At 36.9% G+C, this 19,400-nt stretch overlaps 3 protein-coding genes across 3 annotated transcripts in view; 1 reads left to right on the top strand and 2 right to left on the bottom strand.

Moving 5' to 3' along the window:
• Positions 1 to 4,031, bottom strand: part of LOC121380372 (A disintegrin and metalloproteinase with thrombospondin motifs 9-like) — a 36,553-nt gene extending 32,522 nt beyond the window's left edge. The window contains exon 1 of the mRNA XM_041509157.1: positions 3,674 to 4,031. The gene's annotated coding sequence lies outside the window, so the exon portion shown is untranslated. The remainder of the gene's footprint in view (positions 1 to 3,673) is intronic.
• A 7,982-nt stretch (positions 4,032 to 12,013) lies between these two features.
• Positions 12,014 to 18,865, bottom strand: LOC121382072 (C-type Lectin CRL-like). The gene is made up of 3 exons (XM_041511551.1): positions 18,044 to 18,865; positions 14,915 to 15,091; positions 12,014 to 12,287 (listed from the first exon to the last, which is right to left on the bottom strand). Exons 1-3 carry the CDS (start codon positions 18,255 to 18,257, stop codon positions 12,067 to 12,069), a joined length of 612 nt encoding a protein of 203 aa, XP_041367485.1. The 5' UTR covers positions 18,258 to 18,865; the 3' UTR covers positions 12,014 to 12,066.
• A 289-nt stretch (positions 18,866 to 19,154) lies between these two features.
• The window catches only part of LOC121381561 (complement component receptor 1-like protein), a 17,880-nt gene continuing 17,634 nt past the window's right edge, over positions 19,155 to 19,400 (top strand). The window contains exon 1 of the mRNA XM_041510892.1: positions 19,155 to 19,182. Within this exon, the coding sequence (XP_041366826.1) occupies positions 19,155 to 19,182 (28 nt within the window). The remainder of the gene's footprint in view (positions 19,183 to 19,400) is intronic.

Raw genomic sequence — 19,400 nt, 5'->3', positions numbered from 1 at the left:
TTGACCTTTTACAATGAGAAACTCAACGTTAAACACTCAGATCAATATATATATATTACATGTAAGAACACTAGCATATACATTTTGACCCCCCTCAAAAAAATAAAAATAAAATAATAATAATAAAAATAAAAATTAGATAATAAAAATAAATAAAAATGACGTTTGCAATATTTACCTAAAGAGTGGCCCGTAAGCTTTGCTAAAATCCACATCGATGAAATTACCTTTTATAAGGACGCTACACTAGTATATTCTCATTTGGTTTGCTAAACTTATATTTTTGGGGATAAACAGTAATTTCATGTTTTACATTATGGTCTCACTACACAGATGTCATCTGCCATTAAAGCCCATGTTAAATTGCCCAACGTCAAATGAAGATTGCCAATAGAACTGGTTCTCATTTGCACTAACAACATACACCATTGCGAACATACATTATATAAGCATTTATTTTTACTCCAAAATTGAGAACATTTCCGTCTCAGGTTTTTGCTATATGACCGCATCTGGCTGTAGTACCGGTCCGCACATGTGTTTCATTAACCGATTCACTCCGGCTGTCTCTTGCACTGTACACCCTCGTCCCAAAAGGTCAATGCACAATATTACAAAATAACATCGGCAAAATACAGCCAGAAGGCTTACCATTAAACATACATATTTTAATTCTTCACCATTTCCTAGAAGTGAACATGTGAACCATAACTTGTGTCACAATTAGGAACTATAGTGGACTGTCATCAATGAACTCGGAAGTGATCTGTGTAGTGAGACCATAGCATTAATACCAATAGTATCCTAGGGTTACGTCATAGCCAAGCAGACGACAAGTCTTATGTTCTCAGTGAATAAAAGCCACTATAATTTTTTTATAAGAATAGGCGACGAGGGAAATCTGGAACTCGATTATTATGACAGTTTACGGTAGAATCGATCCGTTTGACCAGCGAACACCGAACGCCTATCGGCTTACTATAGCACACATGCAGGATTTCTGAAGTATGTGTGTGTGTGTGTGTGTGTGTGTGTGTGTGTGTGTGTGTGTGTGTCCAAATGTGATGACTGATCTCTCCTTTTACACAGCGCGCCTCTTATAGCTGAACACATCATGCTCGAATTTAAAAAGGGGGTGGGGGTGGGGGGTCCCCTGTCCCCCCTGGATCCGCTACTGCTACTTCGAAGCTAATGACGTTATGGATGCGTCTAAACAACAACCTATTCTGTTGAGTGTTATTGAACCAAAATTAATGCGAAATCTCGTATCTCCTGACCGTCCTACTGAAAACACGTTTGAGGAATTAATACAGGTTATCCAACATCACCACTACCCAAAACCCTTGGTCATCGTTCAGCGATTTAAATTTAACACATTTCCAAGACAGAGGTCAAGGAATTTCTGACTTTGTTGCTGAACTGAGACGTCTGGTGGAACATTGTGAATACGGTGCCATGTTAGATGACATTCTGCGTGATCGTATTGTATGTGGGGTTTCTGATGAATGTGTCCGAAAACTTTTACTGTCCGAAGCAAACATACATTTGAAGAGTTCAGGCGCAAAACGCGATATAAACCATTTTGTTTCTTTTTTTTAGTTAATGCCATTATTGTATGTCAGTAAGGGCTAATCGTAGGCCTGCTGATTTGCCGCAACACGCGATTGATCCTTATTAAATTGTACTGGATAAATCCCGTTTTTTTATTTATTTTTTTATTTTATTGTTTTTTTTAAAATCAAAACGCGATATACGCCAATTAAAAACATCAATTTTACTGAAAAAAAGAAGAAGTGGATATATCGCGTTTTGCGCCTAAACTCTTCATTTCAGTCGTGCATTAGAAATTTCTTGGGGTATGGAAATGGCTGCTCACAACGTGACATGCATTCAAAATAGTATGCATGATACTGTTTCTTCTCGACAGGAGGAAAAGGTAAATAAAGTGATTCACTAAAACAAACAAAACAATCTAGGACATAACGAAAACAATCTAAAGAATTTGCTAGACGCCATGCTAAAAGCTTTAGAAATCCGAACGTGAAATGTTACAGATGTGATGGATCACATTCTTCTTATAAGTGTCGTTTCGAAGATACTATTTGCAACTATTGTCATAAAAAGGGCACCTTGTTAAAGCTTGTCATCGCAAAGCTAGACAAACCACTCACACAACCAATATGGTTAAACAAAATGATAACACAGATAGTGACAATGATTGTTTAATCCATGTGGATCCTGATGGGGAGGAATACTCATTGTAACATGTAAATGGATTTGAAAGAACATCGTCTGTACCTATCACTGTGGATGTCTCTATGAACGGTAAACCAGTTACACTGCATGTTATCACAGGCGCTAGTGTATCTCTGATGAGTGAGTCGTGTTATAAGAAAACGTCTGAACATGAAGCTCCGCCGTTGAGGAAATTGAAAGCCGTACTTCTTACATACACAGGTGAACAAATTAAGGTATCCGGTGTCCTAGACATTTGTGTAGTATGTCAGGAACAAACGGTCGATGCATCTATTATGACCGTCAAAGGTCAAGAAGTAAATCTACTTGGGAGAGACCTGCTAAAAAATATTTGTCTGAATGGGAACGAAATCTGTCATGTGGAAAAGCTACATTTCTAACTCAACTCCTGGACAAATACTCTGACATTTTTACAGATGAATTGAGTAGTCTGAAAAATTTATGTTGCTCCAAATGCGCAACCCAAATTCTTCAGACCACGACCAGTGCCCTATGCAGTGCGTGCAAAGGTGGAACTCGAATTGGATAGACTCGTGAAAGAAGGAATCGTTGAACCAGTTAAATATAGTGACTGGGCAACTCCAAGTGTACCTGTTTTGAAAGAAGATGGAACAGTTAGGATCTGTGGTGATTGCAAATTCACTGTCAGAAGGGATATATTATTGCAGTGACCATCGATGTGACCATCTGATGCCTGAGTTTAGAGGTGTGTAAAGCCGTGTGGAGGACGTAGGCCCACATTGTGCTAGATGGTTGATGAGAACATAACGTCGTCGTAATGGATGACAGCTTTAAAGTCGTCGGAGTGGATGACAACTTTAACATCGTCGTAGCGGGTTACAGCTTCAGCGTCGTCATAACGGTTGACAGCTTCAACGTTGTCGTAGTGGATAATAGCGTCAGCGTCGTCATAGTGGATGACAACTTGACGTCGTGTTAGATGACAACACAACCTCGTCGTGAATGATTTGGACAACACTGTATTTAAAATAAGACTGTGAACTGTGAAACAATAATATATGTGGGTTAGGAGGATATCTTGTGTATATGTGCACCTTCTGTATTATTGTGTATATTATTAGTGATTATATGCATTTTGAGAGGTACAAATGAACGCGAATGAAAGGACTGTATGCTCGTGTGTTTGTGGTATGTATACGTGGGGTTATGCGCTATGGTTAGTTTAATAACATGTATGTTTGAAACGTTTTGCGTGTTGGTGGTCGTTTTAGCTATCAGGTCGTGACAGTCTCCACAAATCAAGTTTCCAAAATAGACTGTTATTAAATTCCGAAGATTGAAGATCTCTGTGCCACACTATCTGAGATAAAACTTTCAAAAAATTGATCTCAAAAGTGCGTATCTTCAACTTTCGCTTGATGAAAAGTCAAAGCAATTCGCAACCATCAATACTCACTGTGGTCTATTTTGTTGCAATAGACTTCCGCTTGGAATTTCTTCATCTCCAGCAATCTTTCAACGATGTATGAATAATCTCCTTCAAGGGATTCCAATGACGTGGATATCAGGATGACATTCTGATCTCTGGTGAAGATGATGCTCATCATGTTCAAAATGTTGAAACTGTTCTCAAGAGACTTCGTGATGCAGGTATTCGTGTTAGACAACTTTTTTTAAACTCATGAACTTATTATAATAAAGAAAAAATATAAAAACACAGGGTAAAGGGTGTAAATCCCACCCACTTACCAATACATGTTCCAGAGAGTAATAATGTTTGTTGAAAACAAATAATATCAATATTTTCGTCAACATTTTTTTAAAACCCCAACCCCCCCCCCCCCCCCCCCCCCACATTTTGTGTATTGAACTCTACCCTTTTTAAAATTATAAATCTGCTCTTTTAGTTCAATTTAGCATTTATTAAAGCAATATTCAAACCATAGCCACTGGAGATCGTGTACACCATTTCAAGAGATATATTGATTTCATCGGAAACGTATAGGTAAGTACATTGATTGTATCTGTTAACATATTAGATCCAGTGAACTGTATCCATTTTTCAATGCAGTAATGTACATATATATTTGACCATGTTGTTCTCCATTGTTACATTCAATTTTTTTCGAGAGTAATATTCAGGATCATCGTGTATTATGTATATTATGTAATTATAAGCTATACTATATACAATGTACATTCTAAATACTATTTTACACCTGATATTACATATGCATTTACCATTAGTGTTAGAAATTTCAAGTAAACAGGTCGAGTAACTTTTAAATAGTGACAGTATGAAAATTGCTTGTCAAAAAATGTAATGCCGGAGTCGCATGTCCCGGTGAAATTGCCTTTCTCAAATATGTAGAAACATCCAATCCGACAAAATACCCTGATAAATTCATAAATTCTAAGATTTAACAATTTATATTATATCTAAGAAGCTTGTTTGTGAAAATATTTTTTTTTTCCACACGTTACTGCACATAAAGGGTTAATTCATCATGTTTCCAAAACTAGACATGCAGACGGTTCAAATGAGCCCACACTCAGCTTGTTATACCTCCGGTAGGGGTGGTCTTAATTTTTTGGGCATCGGCCGCTCCTCTATCAGGTGTAAACTGTATTATCCTGGATCAAATACTTTGCAAGTTATTAATCAGCAAACAGGGGTTCATTTTTTGGGCCACCCGATATATTTATATATCCTTTAAAGCTCAACCCACAGCAAATATGTACATATTGTACTATATGTAACCGCTATTGATAACTATTTTAATAATTTGTTAAGAGTTTCCATTAAGTTTTATATTATTTTGCTTATTTCTTACAGTGTCAGCATGTCGAAACAGACTCTAGCTGCGAATCTAGAAAAATAAAAGCAGATGAGCGTTCGTTGCGGCCTTTTAGTCTTGAAAAGTACAATACAATAATACAGCTTATGAAAGGAACTTTTAAGATTCCGGTAAAAAACAGAACTTCTGAGCAGAGAAATGACATTGTTAAATTTAGGAGGTCCAAGAAAGATTTCGAAATTGCCGGCGAAACACTTTTGTTTAAAGGAAAACACATCATTAAGGATACCGAGATTAATACCATAGTGAGAAAAGAATTCATTTCTAGAAAAGGATGTGGCGCTCGTTTGCTCAATTGTCGGCTGCGACGACAGCATACTGGAATTAGCCAGGAACGAATACATAAAATTTACTCAAAGATGGAAGACCACCAGAGACAATATGCCAAGTTCACCAATCAACCTATTCCAAAACCTATTGAAGCTACCAATGTTGCCGAAAGATGGCAAATTGATCTAATCGAAATGAGAAACGACGCAATAAAGTTTGATGGCAATGTATATCTGTACATTTTAAGTGTAATCGACGTATATTCAAGATACCTGATGCTACGTCCTTTAAGGGGTAAAAACTCTGATGAGATTGCTCAAGAAATGCAACATCTCTTTTTGGACCATGGTGTTCCAAATATAGTCCAATGTGATAACGGAACAGAATTCAAGGGCAAGGCCAAGCGACTTTTCGAGAAAAATGGGATAAAAGTAATCAACAGTAGGCCTTATCATCCCCAAAGCCAAGGTATTTGCGCGCGTTCACACAGAACACTGAAGCAAAAAATAGACTTTGCAACAAGGAAAAAGAAAGGATTTAATTGGGCGATGTCATTACCAAAACTGGCAAATATCATGAATACAACTCCAAAAAGAATTCTGGGTTACAACTCTCCATTTGAAGTATATCATGGCAGGGCCTATCGTCTTACTAAAAACACAAACATAACTCCAGACAGGAGGAAACCATTAAATCAAGTTATAACTTCATCCAAGCAGCGCTATGTCAAAGAGATCACAAGAAACAGAAAGCCGCCATCCATATACAACGTTGGTGAAAGTGTTCTTGTAAAATATCCATTGAGCAGATCACGTATCCCAAGAAAGCGTAACATCTTAAAGGCAAAAATTATAAAAAGAAACATCAAAAGACACAAATATAAGATATGTTTCAAAAACCCAAAGGGAAATCGTCAAATAAAGTGGACAAGTGTAGAAAATATAACAAGTTTGACTTTGCAACAAGAAAAACAACGACAGAGGCAGTGTACACAAAAAAGTACAACAATAAAAAGACGACACCGTAACAAATATCACATTGTTGTTACACATGAAGACCGTTTAAAAGAGTTTGATGTCTTCAATGACAAGTCAATTCAAATACTGATGGATCCTCGGAGAGATGGAAATTGTCAATTTGAAGCAATATCGCACCAGTTGTCTCTGAGAGGTTTAAATCGGACGCCTAGTCAACTTCGGCAATAATCTGTAAGACATCTAACGGCCTTCGCTGATGCATACGAAACCTTCTGTAATGGAAACTTCCAAGACTATCTGACTTCTATGACCCGTGATGGAACATATGGGGATCACCTGACACTGCAGGCACTAATGAGGGACTATAATATGCAATGTTTTGTGGTCTCAACACGCGGTACTGAATACACTAGACTGGTATCAGATGATGGTATGTTTGATGACCGTTTGCCTCTAATATATATTGGACATTTTCCTGAGGAAGACGGTCAGCATTACATAAGCTTAAAAGTCACAGACAACACATACACCCGATTACTTGATGAAAGTGGAGTCTTTCAAGTCCGGAGTAGAAACAGACGAAGATGAACAAACTACACCGCATCCACGAATTGACCAGGAGGATGTTCCTGAACAAATACAGTCACCTCAGTCAGATGTACACTATTCAACAGAATTTCTCTTGCGAGATATCCAACGTATTATAATTAATATTTGCATTAAAGACGATCCCAGTACAAGATATACGTTACAACGTGTCAACAAATTATTCAGTGCTATAATAAATGAAACTGAAACCCCAAGAATATATATATATATATATCCAGTTCAACATTACCCAGTGTTCCAACACCTATTAGGGTGTATACTACCAAATCAAATCCCATAGACGACAATAGTAACATATGTGGCTAAAACTCCTACCTGCAGCGTATCAATCGACATAAACGCCACGGATATAAATACTACCACCTCTCACACTTAAAGTGAATCAGAAAAAATTGGGGGTCAAGCTGCTCGTTTCTGAGATAACGGATAGCGTCTATGACTACCCTAGTTTTGCACAAAATTCGAGTACTTTTTTTTACAGGTACCCCATACATGTTTCAAGCACAAGGCTACTAAATACACTGGTACTAGATGAAATAAAATTGCATTTTTTTTTTACCCAGATGAAACTATTATGTTTTACAACCAACACACTCACATTTATAACCAATCACAGGACTTGTGGTGTTCACTTCTCTATCAAAAGTTCGGTGCACCTTGAACTTTGACCCAGCTGGAAGTTATTTGGTCTAGTACTACCTATACTGGTAACAAACATTTTTCAAAAAGTGTCCAGCTATGTGTCTTTATGACAACCAGGGTCTGGTGTATTCTGACATAAACTGACAACCTCACTGAAACTGTTGTTTCTACAGTGCAACCTAATATAATGTACACCTCAAAAGGCATATATATTGCATGTAGTTTTGTACAAATGCAATATGTCATATTAAACAACAAAATGTTTTAAAATAAAACTCCTGAAGATATTTACTTTCAGTTGGGTGTGTGTACTCAGGTATATATGTAGAGACAACAAAGATAGTCAGAGTACCTCTACCCCTTTAAAGAATTCCATTAAAACACATGCACTTGATTGACCCCTAGATTATGAAGACCTTAACAGGCACATCAAAGAAATATCAGTATTAAAAAAATACACTGTCTGAGGAAGGAAACACAAACATGACTGTACCTGTATGAAGTAATGACTTAATGTCCTGAACATTAGTGTTGGGAGGAAATCCTGTATGTTGGATGTGGGTGTCTTCAAGTTACCAGGTGTGGGAATTTCAAATCCATCGGCCATGCTGATTTTCATAATGAACCATAAAAACCATTGGCAGCCACCAATATTCCTGACTATATTTTATTTATAGCCTACTGTAGTTAGATGTTTTAATAGTTGTCATATCTGGAATTTTCATGCAGCTTTCACACATTTATTTTTGATTAATTACTGAAAAAAGCTATTTTTAAATGACAAAATTACCCGAACATCTATTTTCTTGCATTATTTTCTAATCCGGATGAATACAATATGTATATTGGATGTATGCCTACAGTCTGTAATCCAGCATTTTATTTAGCTAGTAACATTAGGTAATACAGCTTTAACAATAAAATAAATTATCAACTTAAACCAAGGCAGATTATCAAATCTGAAAAAAATGGTTCTAAATCTAGTATAAACTCAAAATGCTCTTCATGAGAGCTAACTAAGTGATTATTAAGAAAAAGAAAAATGATCTAGAGATCTAAGTATATGTTTAGCAACCTAATTGTTATGTATAAATTAGAACAGAAGGCACAATAGTGACAACAAATTTAATTATGTTTTTGGTAAAGTTTTTCTTCAAATTTACTTTAAATTTTGCATAAAACTACAAATTTGCCTAAAATATAACTTAGCACCCTATAAATATGTCAAAATGACAATAAAAATCAAGTTCTTTACAAATTTGAGTTTTCAGAATTTCATACATGAAAAATTAACAATGTTAATGGAAACTAAAGACATTAACCCACTATTGGCACATGCTATTTTTAATATAAAAATAAATTGCTATTAAAACCTTAGTTCAGGTTGCCTATATATAATACCATATTTAAGAGCAGTTGTATATGGCAGGTCAAACACCATGTAAAAAGAAATTATTGAAATCTTTACAGTATGAATTATAGGCCAAAACCAACTTTTCTTCAGTGCTAACTTTGATTCAAACTCCATTCAGAGCCATGTACAGAGATTATTGTCAAGGTCAAGGTCACTGTGAACTTGCATTGTCGAGTGATGGCTAATTAATCAACCAGTATAGTTTAATTAAATAAAATGACAAAATCATAATATTTTTTATTATGCACTGAATATGTGCTATAGGGTGTATACTACCAAATCAAATCCCATAGACGACAATAGTAACATATGTGGCTAAAACTCCTACCTGCAGCGTATCAATCGACATAAACGCCACGGATATAAATACTACCACCTCTCACACTTAAAGTGAATCAGAAAAAATTGGGGGTCAAGCTGCTCGTTTCTGAGATAACGGATAGCGTCTATGACTACCCTAGTTTTGCACAAAATTCGAGTACTTTTTTTTACAGGTACCCCATACATGTTTCAAGCACAAGGCTACTAAACACACTGGTACTAGATGAAATAAAATAGCATTTTTTTTTTACCCAGATGAAACTATTATTTTTTACAACCAATACACTCACATTTATAACCAATCACAGGACTTGTGGTGTTCACTTCTCTATCAAAAGTTGGGTGCACCTCGAACTTTGACCCAGCCGGAAGTTATTTGGTCTAGTACTACCTATACTGCTAACAAACATTTTTCAAAAAGTGTCCAGCTATGTGTCTTTATGACAACCAGGGTCTGGTGTATTCCGACATAAACTGACAACCTCACTGAAACTGTTGTTTCTACAGTGCAACCTAATATAATGTACACCTCAAAAGGCATATATATTGCATGTAGTTTTGTACAAATGCAATATGTCATATTAAACAACAAAATGTTTTAAAATAAAACTCCTGAAGATATTTACTTTCAGTTGGGTGTGTGTACCATTAGCGTGCAGCGGTTAATTCGTACCTTGGGCAGAGGAAGCGGTGTAGTTTTATGTTTAAGGGAAATTATTAGAAACACACGATGGAACAGAGCATGGCTGTTTCTTAGAGATGAACAAAACAGATGGTTCAGTATTGAAAATATTTGTTGGTCTCGTCGACAGTATTAACTTGAAACCTGTCGCTGTAATGATTATGCTAATAAAGATGTAAAAAAAATATTAGTTAATTAATTTTATAAATTAATATAAATATATCAAACCTGATGATGATTATGAAACCGTCTCTGGGATGGTTTGAAATCTGTACTAGTTACCATCTTTGAACACGGTCATCTAACCACTAAGCTATCAAGATGGCTCTTGCAATATGGTTGGGTTCGAACCAAGTACCTATCAGCTATGAACATGATGATCTACCCACTAAGCTACTTAGATAGAGCTGGTGATTAAGACACCAACATAGCCTCTGGTTGGGTTCGAACTCAGTACCTATCAGTTATGAACATGATGATCTACCCACTAAGCTACTTAGATGGCGCTGGTAATTATAACATCCACATAGCCTCTGGTTTGGTTCGAACACAGTACCTATCAGTTATGAACATGATGATCAACCCACTAAGTTATTTAAATGACGCTGGTAATTAAAACGCCCTCTCCCGCCCTGGGTACACCCTCAGACTTTGGGACTCGTCCTTTGAAGACGGAGTCTGTACCCATGGAGGGCATGCTTGAACCTTTGGTGGGCATAAGCATGGTAAAATATTGTCCTGTCCTGTCCTAAAACGCCCAGACAGCCTATTGCTGGGTTCGAACCAAGTATCTACTGGTTTTGAATCCAGCTATCTATCCAATACACGGACAAGAATATTCAATAATTAAATTAATTAATTGCTGTTCTAATCGTTGGCGTTGTTACACTAACGGACGATGTAGTAAAATTAGTCCACTGTGTTGACTGTTACTGTAACATTTTAAATTATTACACTAGCGGTCAACATTGCAACCGCTAGTGTTCACTGTTACACTAGTGGACAGGTGAACACTAGCGGACCCTACATTGCTTTGTGCCATATTATGAGGATCCAATTGTATGGGTAAAAATTACAAGTATCTTGGTCTGGGTGTATTTATTTTGATATCATTAGAAGCGCCGCGTTTCGTAGAACATCTATTAAAATCAGCTCTCGGGAATTTTGATCAGACGTATCAATATTTTAAGCTATTTTAAAGGAAACTAAACCAAGGTTTATTGTGATAGACTACTTTCAGCTGGGTGTTTCCTTAATTAGTTACGTTATTTGGGGTGAGGATGACTGCCCATGGAATCAAGCTTGATACGACTGCCTGGCTGCCCGTCTGCAGTCGTAACCACTAACAAAAGAAAAGAACGTTTGCCACGGTACCATTGGTGGACTTTCACACCTGTGACAAAACGAGATATTGTCAAGCGTTTCTTAGTTGAATTCAGACCCGTGATTACGCTGTATATGCATTCAGAGGAACGCAAGTGTTTTATTATAAAAACAAACATATATATATATATATTATTCATTTTTTTACGGCAATGAATTAGGACACAAAACTGGGGCATGGTGCACCGCCCTTTTATATATTGCTAGCTAGAACACTGTATTCATTCAAGTGGTTTTATAGTAAACGTAAACACGATAGATACCATTATGTGAATGTGTGTCTTCATCCCCTGGGTAACATTCGTTTGATAATCCAGACGTTATGATCCCCTGTTTTTCAAGACAAATAATAGTTCTACTACGAGAGTAGTAGACAATGGGAGATCCGTTCTACTGACTGACAAGTACTGCTTCTAACTATAGGCATTGTTACTGGAGTTGATGCTAAACACATCTAAGTTTAGTAAATAATTATGAGTAATCATGAAAGTAATCGCTGATTACGATTACATTAACAATGTAATCGATTACGATTGCGATTACAAGACATTCTCAAACAATGCAATCGATTACGATTGGGTTTACATGAAAACATGTAATCAATTACAATCGATTACGATTACTGACTACGATTACCCCATCTCTGATATATATATATTTCTCAAACAAAGAGATCGGGTACAGATGTAAATGTTACAAAAACTTTTCACAAATGTAGTCTCTCTTTCTTGTACAGACTTCATCATTCCAGCCAGGAGAGCCATGATTAACTTTCAAGCAGTCTTCCGTCGCATAATTGCTCGGTTCGTTTGGTTTCCACCTTTGATATTCAACAGCTGTCCCATCAGTCCATTCCCACGAATTAGCCTTCCTGAGGTCGCTTGCGCCTACGTAAAAAGGATTCCCTGGATGCTCTGAAATAGATAATAATCAGTAAAACAAATTTATGGGATACCTTTATTGAGACACTGAATAGTAAATAGTGAAATGAGGCCAAACAAAAAATATTGCCGTGGACATTTTGATGCTGAGTCAACCTTTTCTTTTCTTCTAATTTACTGCTGTAGCGAAAACAGCGCCATCTATATGGGAAATAATACCATGCTGCCTGAGCTAATAATAATAAGAACTAGAGGAATTATTCGTTTCAGAGGGTGTAATGGACGTGGTTTGTACCTGTGACTAGTATGTTTGAGATGTGCCTCATTTTATCTTCTCTGTCAGTCTCTGTTTAGGAAGGTGTAATGGATTGGTGATGTATCTGTCACTAGTATGTTTGAGATGTCCTTCATTTTATCTTCTGTGTCAGTCTCTGTTTTAGATGGTGTAATGGATTGGTGATGTATCTGTCACTAGTATGTCTGAGATGTCCTTCATTTTATCTCTGTTTTAGATGGTGTAATGGATTGGTGATGTATCTGTCACTAGTATGTCTGAGATGTGCCTCATTTTATCTTCTGTGTCAGTCTCTGTTTTAGATGGTGTAATGGATTGGTAATGTATCTGTCACTAGTATGTTTGAGATATGCCTCATTTTATCTTCTGTGTCAGTCTCTGTTTAAGAAGGTGTAATGGAGGGTGATGTGCCAGTCACTAGTATGTCTGAGATGTCTCTCATTTTGTCTGCTGTGTCAGTCTTTGTTTAAGAAGGTGTAATGGAGGGTGATGTGCCAGTCACTAGTATGTCTGAGATGTCTCTCATTTTGTCTGCTGTGTCAGTCTTTGTTTAAGAAGGTGTAATGGAGGGTGATGTGCCAGTCACTAGTATGTCTGAGATGTCTCTCATTTTGTCTGCTGTGTCAGTCTTTGTTTAAGAAGGTGTAATGGAGGGTGATGTGCCAGTCACTAGTATGTCTGAGATGCCCCACATTTTGTCTTTTGTGTAATTGTTTTTAAGAAGGTGTAATGGAGGTTGATGTACCTGCCACGTACCTGTAATGGACGTGGTTTGTACCTGTGACTAGTATGTTTATCTTCTGTGTCAATCTCTGCTTTAGATGGTGTAATGGAGGTTGATGTACCTGTCACTAGTATGTCTGAGCTGCTGTGTCAATCTTTGTTTACAGGGGTGTAATGGAAGGTGATGTATCTGCCACTAGTACGTCTGAGATGTCCCTCATTTTGTCGTCTGTGTGAATCTCTATTTAAGAGGGTGTAATGGAGGGTGATGTACCAGACACTTGTATGTCTGAGATGTCTCTCATTTTATTTTCTGCGTCAGTCTTTGTTTAAAAAGGTGTAATGGAGGGTGATGTGCCAGTCACTAGTATGTCTGAGATGTTCCTCATTTTGTCTTCTGTGTCAATCTTTGTTTAAGAGGGTGTAATGGAGGGTGATGTACCTGTCACTAGTACGTGTGAGATGTCCCTCATTTTGTTTGCTGTGTTAATCTTTCTTTACGAGGGTGTAATGGAGGGTGATGTACCTGTCACTAGTATGTCTGAGCTGCTGCGTCAATCTTTGTTTACGGGGGTGTAATGTAGGATGATGTACCTGTCACTAATATGTCTGAGCTTCTGTGTCAATCTTTGTTTATGGGAGTGTAATGGAGGATGATGTACCTGTCACTAGTGTGTCTGAGCTGCTGTGTCAATCTTTGTTTAAGAGGGTGTAATGGAGGGTGATGTACCTGTCACTAGTATGTCTGAGATGTCCCTCATTTTGTCTGCAGTGTCAATCTGTGTTTACGGGGGTGTAATGGAGGATGATGTACCTGCCACTAGTATGTCTGAGATATCTCTCATTATATCTTCTGTGTGAATCTTTGTTTACGGGGGTGTAATGTAGGATGATGTACCTGTCACTAATATGTCTGAGCTGCGGTGTCAGTCTTTGTTTACGGGAGTGTAATGGAGGATGATGCACCTGTCACTAGTGTGTCTAAGCTGCTGTGTCAATCTTTGTTTACGGGGGTGTAATGGAGGATGATGTACCTGCCACTAGTATGTCTGAGATATCTCTCATTATATCTTCTGTGTGAATCTTTGTTTACGGGGATGTAATGTAGGATGATGTACCTGTCACTAATATGTCTGAGCTGCGGTGTCAGTCTTTGTTTACGGGAGTGTAATGGAGGATGATGCACCTGTCACTAGTGTGTCTGAGCTGCTGTGTCAATCTTTGTTTACGGGGGTGTAATGGAGGATGATGTACCTGCCACTAGTATGTCTCAGCTGCTGTGTCAATCTTTGTTTAAGAGGGTGTAATGGAGGATGATGTACCTGTCATTAGTATGTCTGAGATGTCCCTCATTTTGTCTGCTGTGTCAATCTGTATTTATGGGGGTGTAATGGAGGATGATGTACCTGCCACTAGTATGTTTGAGATATCTCTAATTATATCTTCTGTGTGAATCTTTGTTTAAGAGGGTGTAATGGAGGGTGATGTACCTGCCACTAGTATACCTGAGATGTCCCTCATTTTGTCTTTTGTGTCAGTCGTTGTTTAAGTGGGTGTAATGGGGTTGGGGTTGGAGGTCGTGTGTGTGTGTGTGTGTGTGTGTGTGTGTGTGTGTGTGTGTGTGTGTGTGTGTGTGATATACCTGCCACTAGTATGTCTGAGAGAGCCAATGCTTTGTCTTCTGTGTCAATCTTCGCAAGTCTCCCGCCATCAGATTCACACGCTTCTTTGGCCTGGAACCACGTCTTCTTATCAAATGCAATTTTCACACACATTCCCGATCTTTTAATGAACCTGTAGCCCTCAACTTGGCAGAAATCTGTTGTCGTATAAAATATATTTCAGACACACTTCTAATTATTATTGATTATTATTTAAACTTTATTTTTTCAGTCCCTCACAAACAAACACAGCCCATGTAGAGGGGTATACACGAGTTGTTGAATACAGTATCATATATACAAGCAGAGACAAAGCTAAATCAAAACCGCTAAATAAATAACTGCATTAAGTACATACATATAAAATATTGTGTACCATTAAAACAAATACGCTACTAGGCCATTTTGACAATAAAATAATTAACTAGTATACAATGGGACGTCATAACTAAATAGGTTATAGGTACTACCATTGCGCAGTCGGTCTGGGATCGATACCCGTCGGTGGGTCCATTGGGCTATTTCTCGCTCCAGTTAGTGCACCACGACTGGTATGTCAAAGGCTGTGGTATGTTTTATCCTGTCTGTGGGATGGTAGTAGCCCGTGAAGTGGCGACAGCAGGTTTCCTCTCCCAATATATGTCTGGTCCTTAACCATATGTCTAACGCCATATAACCGTAAATAAGATGTGTTGAGTGCGTCGTTAAATAAAAACATTTCTTTCCTAACTTTTTTTGCAATTGGAGAGTTAAACGTTTTAGCTCTACACCTTCGATGTCATGGCCGAATGCGCGACAGACATTATTACTAGACTTTATGAATTAGGTGTTGGCTTTTTCTGTTTATTTGTTCTTCCAAAAAAGATTTCGTTTAAACTTATTTTGTTATTAAAACTTTCTTATAAATTTAGATTGGTCTCACATTTACAGTGATTTTAATTTTAATGAGTGAGAGTGAGAGAGAGAGAGAGAGAGAGAGAGAGAGAGAGAGAGAGAGAGAGAGAGAGAGAGAGAGAGAGAGAGAGAGAGAGAGAGAGAGAGAGAGTATGTATGTATATATGTATGTATGTATGTATATTCATAATTGTAACTCATATTCAGTTGATATAGTGCATATATCATCTTTAGCCACGTACGTTAGCATTTTCGCCTATACTCTAAAACAAAAACAAAAAGATAATAAAGAAAGCAATAAACATTAACCTTTTTAAATTATTATTATTTATTTATTTATTTATTTGTATGTATTCATTTTATTTAGTTTTGACGTCCCTTTGTATACTAGTTAATTATTTTATTGTCAAAATGGCTAGTAGCATATTTGTTTTAATGGTACACAATATTTTATATGTATGTACTTACTGCAGTTATTTATTAAGCGATTTAGCTTTGTCTCTGCTTGTATATATGATACTGTCACAACACAGTGGAGAATGGAAACGTCTTGTCTCAGAATAACAATAAAAGCTAGCTTCCTTACTATACAAACTAATGTTAAATGACCATTTATGTAATGATACTAAATATATCTGGATTACATCTGTTAAATATATTTTAGACATCTTGGGTATGACACCATAGTCATTTTTTTTCACCACTAAACTGGCTCTCACAAAAAAGAGAAAAAAAACGAAAGAGAACAAGATATGCTTTATTTACAATTTTGTATTCTTTATTTTCGATATACGAACCTGTTCATGTATATAGAAACGATGTAAACCATTTTTCGCACATCCAAAAGGAGATAGTTTAGTGCGTGGATCAAGGGTAAATCAGCATTTTACCAACTCTTAAACACAGACATCAGTAACAATTTGGCACTCGATGAATGGAAATTGTAAACAAATTGCTCAAAAAGGGGACACCTGATTTTGTTTTTGATGGTGACATGTGCTCTTGATCAATTGTATACACCCTTGTTTGTAGTATTGCTTTAACAGTTTTATTCACGTTCACAAATACGTTTTACAAAATCTATAATTAATAGTATTAAAATAACATTGAATACAAAATACAAAATGTAAACCAGCCTCAATGGTGTCGTGGTTAAGCCATCGGACATAAGGCTGGTGGGTACTGGGTTTGCAGCCAACTACCGATTCCCACCCAGAGCGAGTTTTAATGACTTAATGGGTAGGTGTAAGACCACCACACCATCTCCTCTCTCACTAACCAATAACAACCAATCCACAGACAGCTCAGATGGGTCATGACCCATATTCACAAAAAGGTGTAACTTTACGTCTACGACTAGCACTTACGTCTGCCGTAGATTTACGTTTACGTGTAAGAAGCACCTTATTCTCAAAGACGGTAGTAAATATAAACGTAACTTAGTTGGACGTAAATCTACGATTTAACACTCTCACCTGACAAATTAAAAAAACACCCCACACATTTGAAACGATGGCTACCGGGTAAATAAAAAATGCGCAAAACGCAATTTTGTTTGTCGTCTGCTAACAATAACATCGCGAACGGCGAACCATCACATTTTAGTATTGATGAGGATCCGCGTTTTGGCACGAAATTGAGGACATTTCTTAAAAAGGAAAAGATAACTCAGGAGAAATTGGCCGAGTCGAAAACATCCGTTCAATCACCAACTAAAATATGTTCAATCCATGGGCGTTCGCCATCGCAAACTGCTTCAATTATTGAAAATGCTGCCAGTTTCCGTAAAAAATAGTAAATAATGGCGATAGTGATTGATTTATAATATATACATGACTTACGTGCAGCGTTAGTTGTAACCGGAGGCACTCTTATATTTACGTCCAACTTTACACGTAACTTACGTGTACGCGGTTTCGTGAATAGCTCTTCAGTCGTAGATTTACGTTTACGTGTGAAACTAGGCTTACGAATTTTTGTGAATATGGGTCGTTTTCTAATTTCTGAAATACACACAGTTTTTGTAAATTATTTTAAGAAGCTGGTAAAGGGGGAAACTAATTTTGATTGTTATTTCGGGAGTATTTTTTAATTTCCATATTGATATATTAAACCCAATGTGTCACAGCTAAGCATAATTGCAGCAAAACGATGACAATGCATAAAAATCAACAATCATGGAAACAACAAATTGATATAGTTAATATGTCACTTACGTTTACAAACTATGCTTGTCCATGTGGCGTCTACACCACATCTGATGGTTGTGACACCATTCTCAGCTACAAACCCTGAATTACATCCATACTTCAAGGTTTCTCCATACGCTGTGGAAACCGACGATGGGTTGAACTGTTGATAACTATCAGCAAAGACAGGAGGATTGGGACAGTCTGGTCCTGAAAATATAAAGTAAGGTAAATCATACATTTGTAAAAGTGGTATATGCAATAATATATTGTATGTTGCAGTGTCGACGGTTTATTCCTATCACTCAAACTTCACACACACACACACACACACACACACACACACACACACACACACACACACACACACACACACACACGCAAACACACACTTCCATCGACCCAATTACCAACGAAGCCACCTAATATTGACATTACTAAGTCATATATTAACATGGAAATGCATTGTTTTAGGGGGAGGTGCTTTCCACATGGAATATTTGTGTATATTGAACATACAAGCGTGTAGTCAGAACAAACAAGTGTGTAGTTAGAACAAACATGTCGCGTTGACAGTGGCACAATGATCCCCTGGCTTGTTTTGAAGACTTGGCAGTCTTCCAAATGTTTCCTTTATTCTGAAAGTCTTGTGTTGGCTATGATTACTTTTCAGTTTTTATAATGATGAATAATCGTGAAAGGACTTTTAGTTATATATAGTATTGTTAAAATAGTTTACATATAGATCAATAAGTAAGTTTGGATTCAAAACACAAAAACATTTTCTAAAATTCAAGTATTCATGTTTTTCATGTTACTATTACAATATTTAATATAAACAAGTAAGAACAATTCGGGACTTCAAAAAAATGAAGACATTTTGTTGGATCTAAACAAGTAAGAACAATTCGGGACTTCAAAAAAATGAAGACATTTTGTTGGATCTAATAAGCATGTTTTGAAGGTTACAAGATTACATCTTTTGAAGGTTTGAAGATTACGTCTTCAATATGCTATGAAATCACTTTCCATGTATAGTGTATCGATCACGTGCATGGGTCAAGTCAAGACACGTGCATAAACAACACCTTTTTGTTGATATAGTAGTAGTATATATATAGAAAATGTTCATGGCAGCATGTCTGATGACGAGTCGACAAATGCTGGTTACTGTTTATTTGTTAAATTTTATTTTAATTCAATCTACATACAAATACTTTACTTTCAACTCGGATATGATTGAAGATTCTATATACTGATCTTGCTACATGATGACGATAAATTAGTGAAATGATAATGGTGGAAGTTGTAAAATATCGCATTTTCAATCTTCTAATTACGACCAAACGCTGTCCGATGAAGAACTGATTGCATCCTGTGAATT

This window comes from Gigantopelta aegis, chromosome 9, assembly GCF_016097555.1.
Source record: "Gigantopelta aegis isolate Gae_Host chromosome 9, Gae_host_genome, whole genome shotgun sequence".
NCBI classification, from domain to species: Eukaryota; Metazoa; Mollusca; class Gastropoda; order Neomphalida; family Peltospiridae; genus Gigantopelta; species Gigantopelta aegis.
Note: the sequence above shows the minus strand (reverse complement) of the source record. Positions and strands in the feature narration are given on the sequence as shown.

Coding starts and splice junctions, on each gene's coding strand:
- LOC121382072 (XM_041511551.1), bottom strand. CDS start 18,257: ATGTATGATTTACCTTACTTTATATTTTCAGGACCAGACTGTCCCAAT. Junction 15,092..18,043: donor GACAAGCATAGTTTGTAAAC/GTAAGTGACATA, acceptor ATACGACAACAG/ATTTCTGCCAAGTTGAGGGC. Junction 12,288..14,914: donor CTCAGACATACTAGTGGCAG/GTATATCACACA, acceptor TATCTATTTCAG/AGCATCCAGGGAATCCTTTT.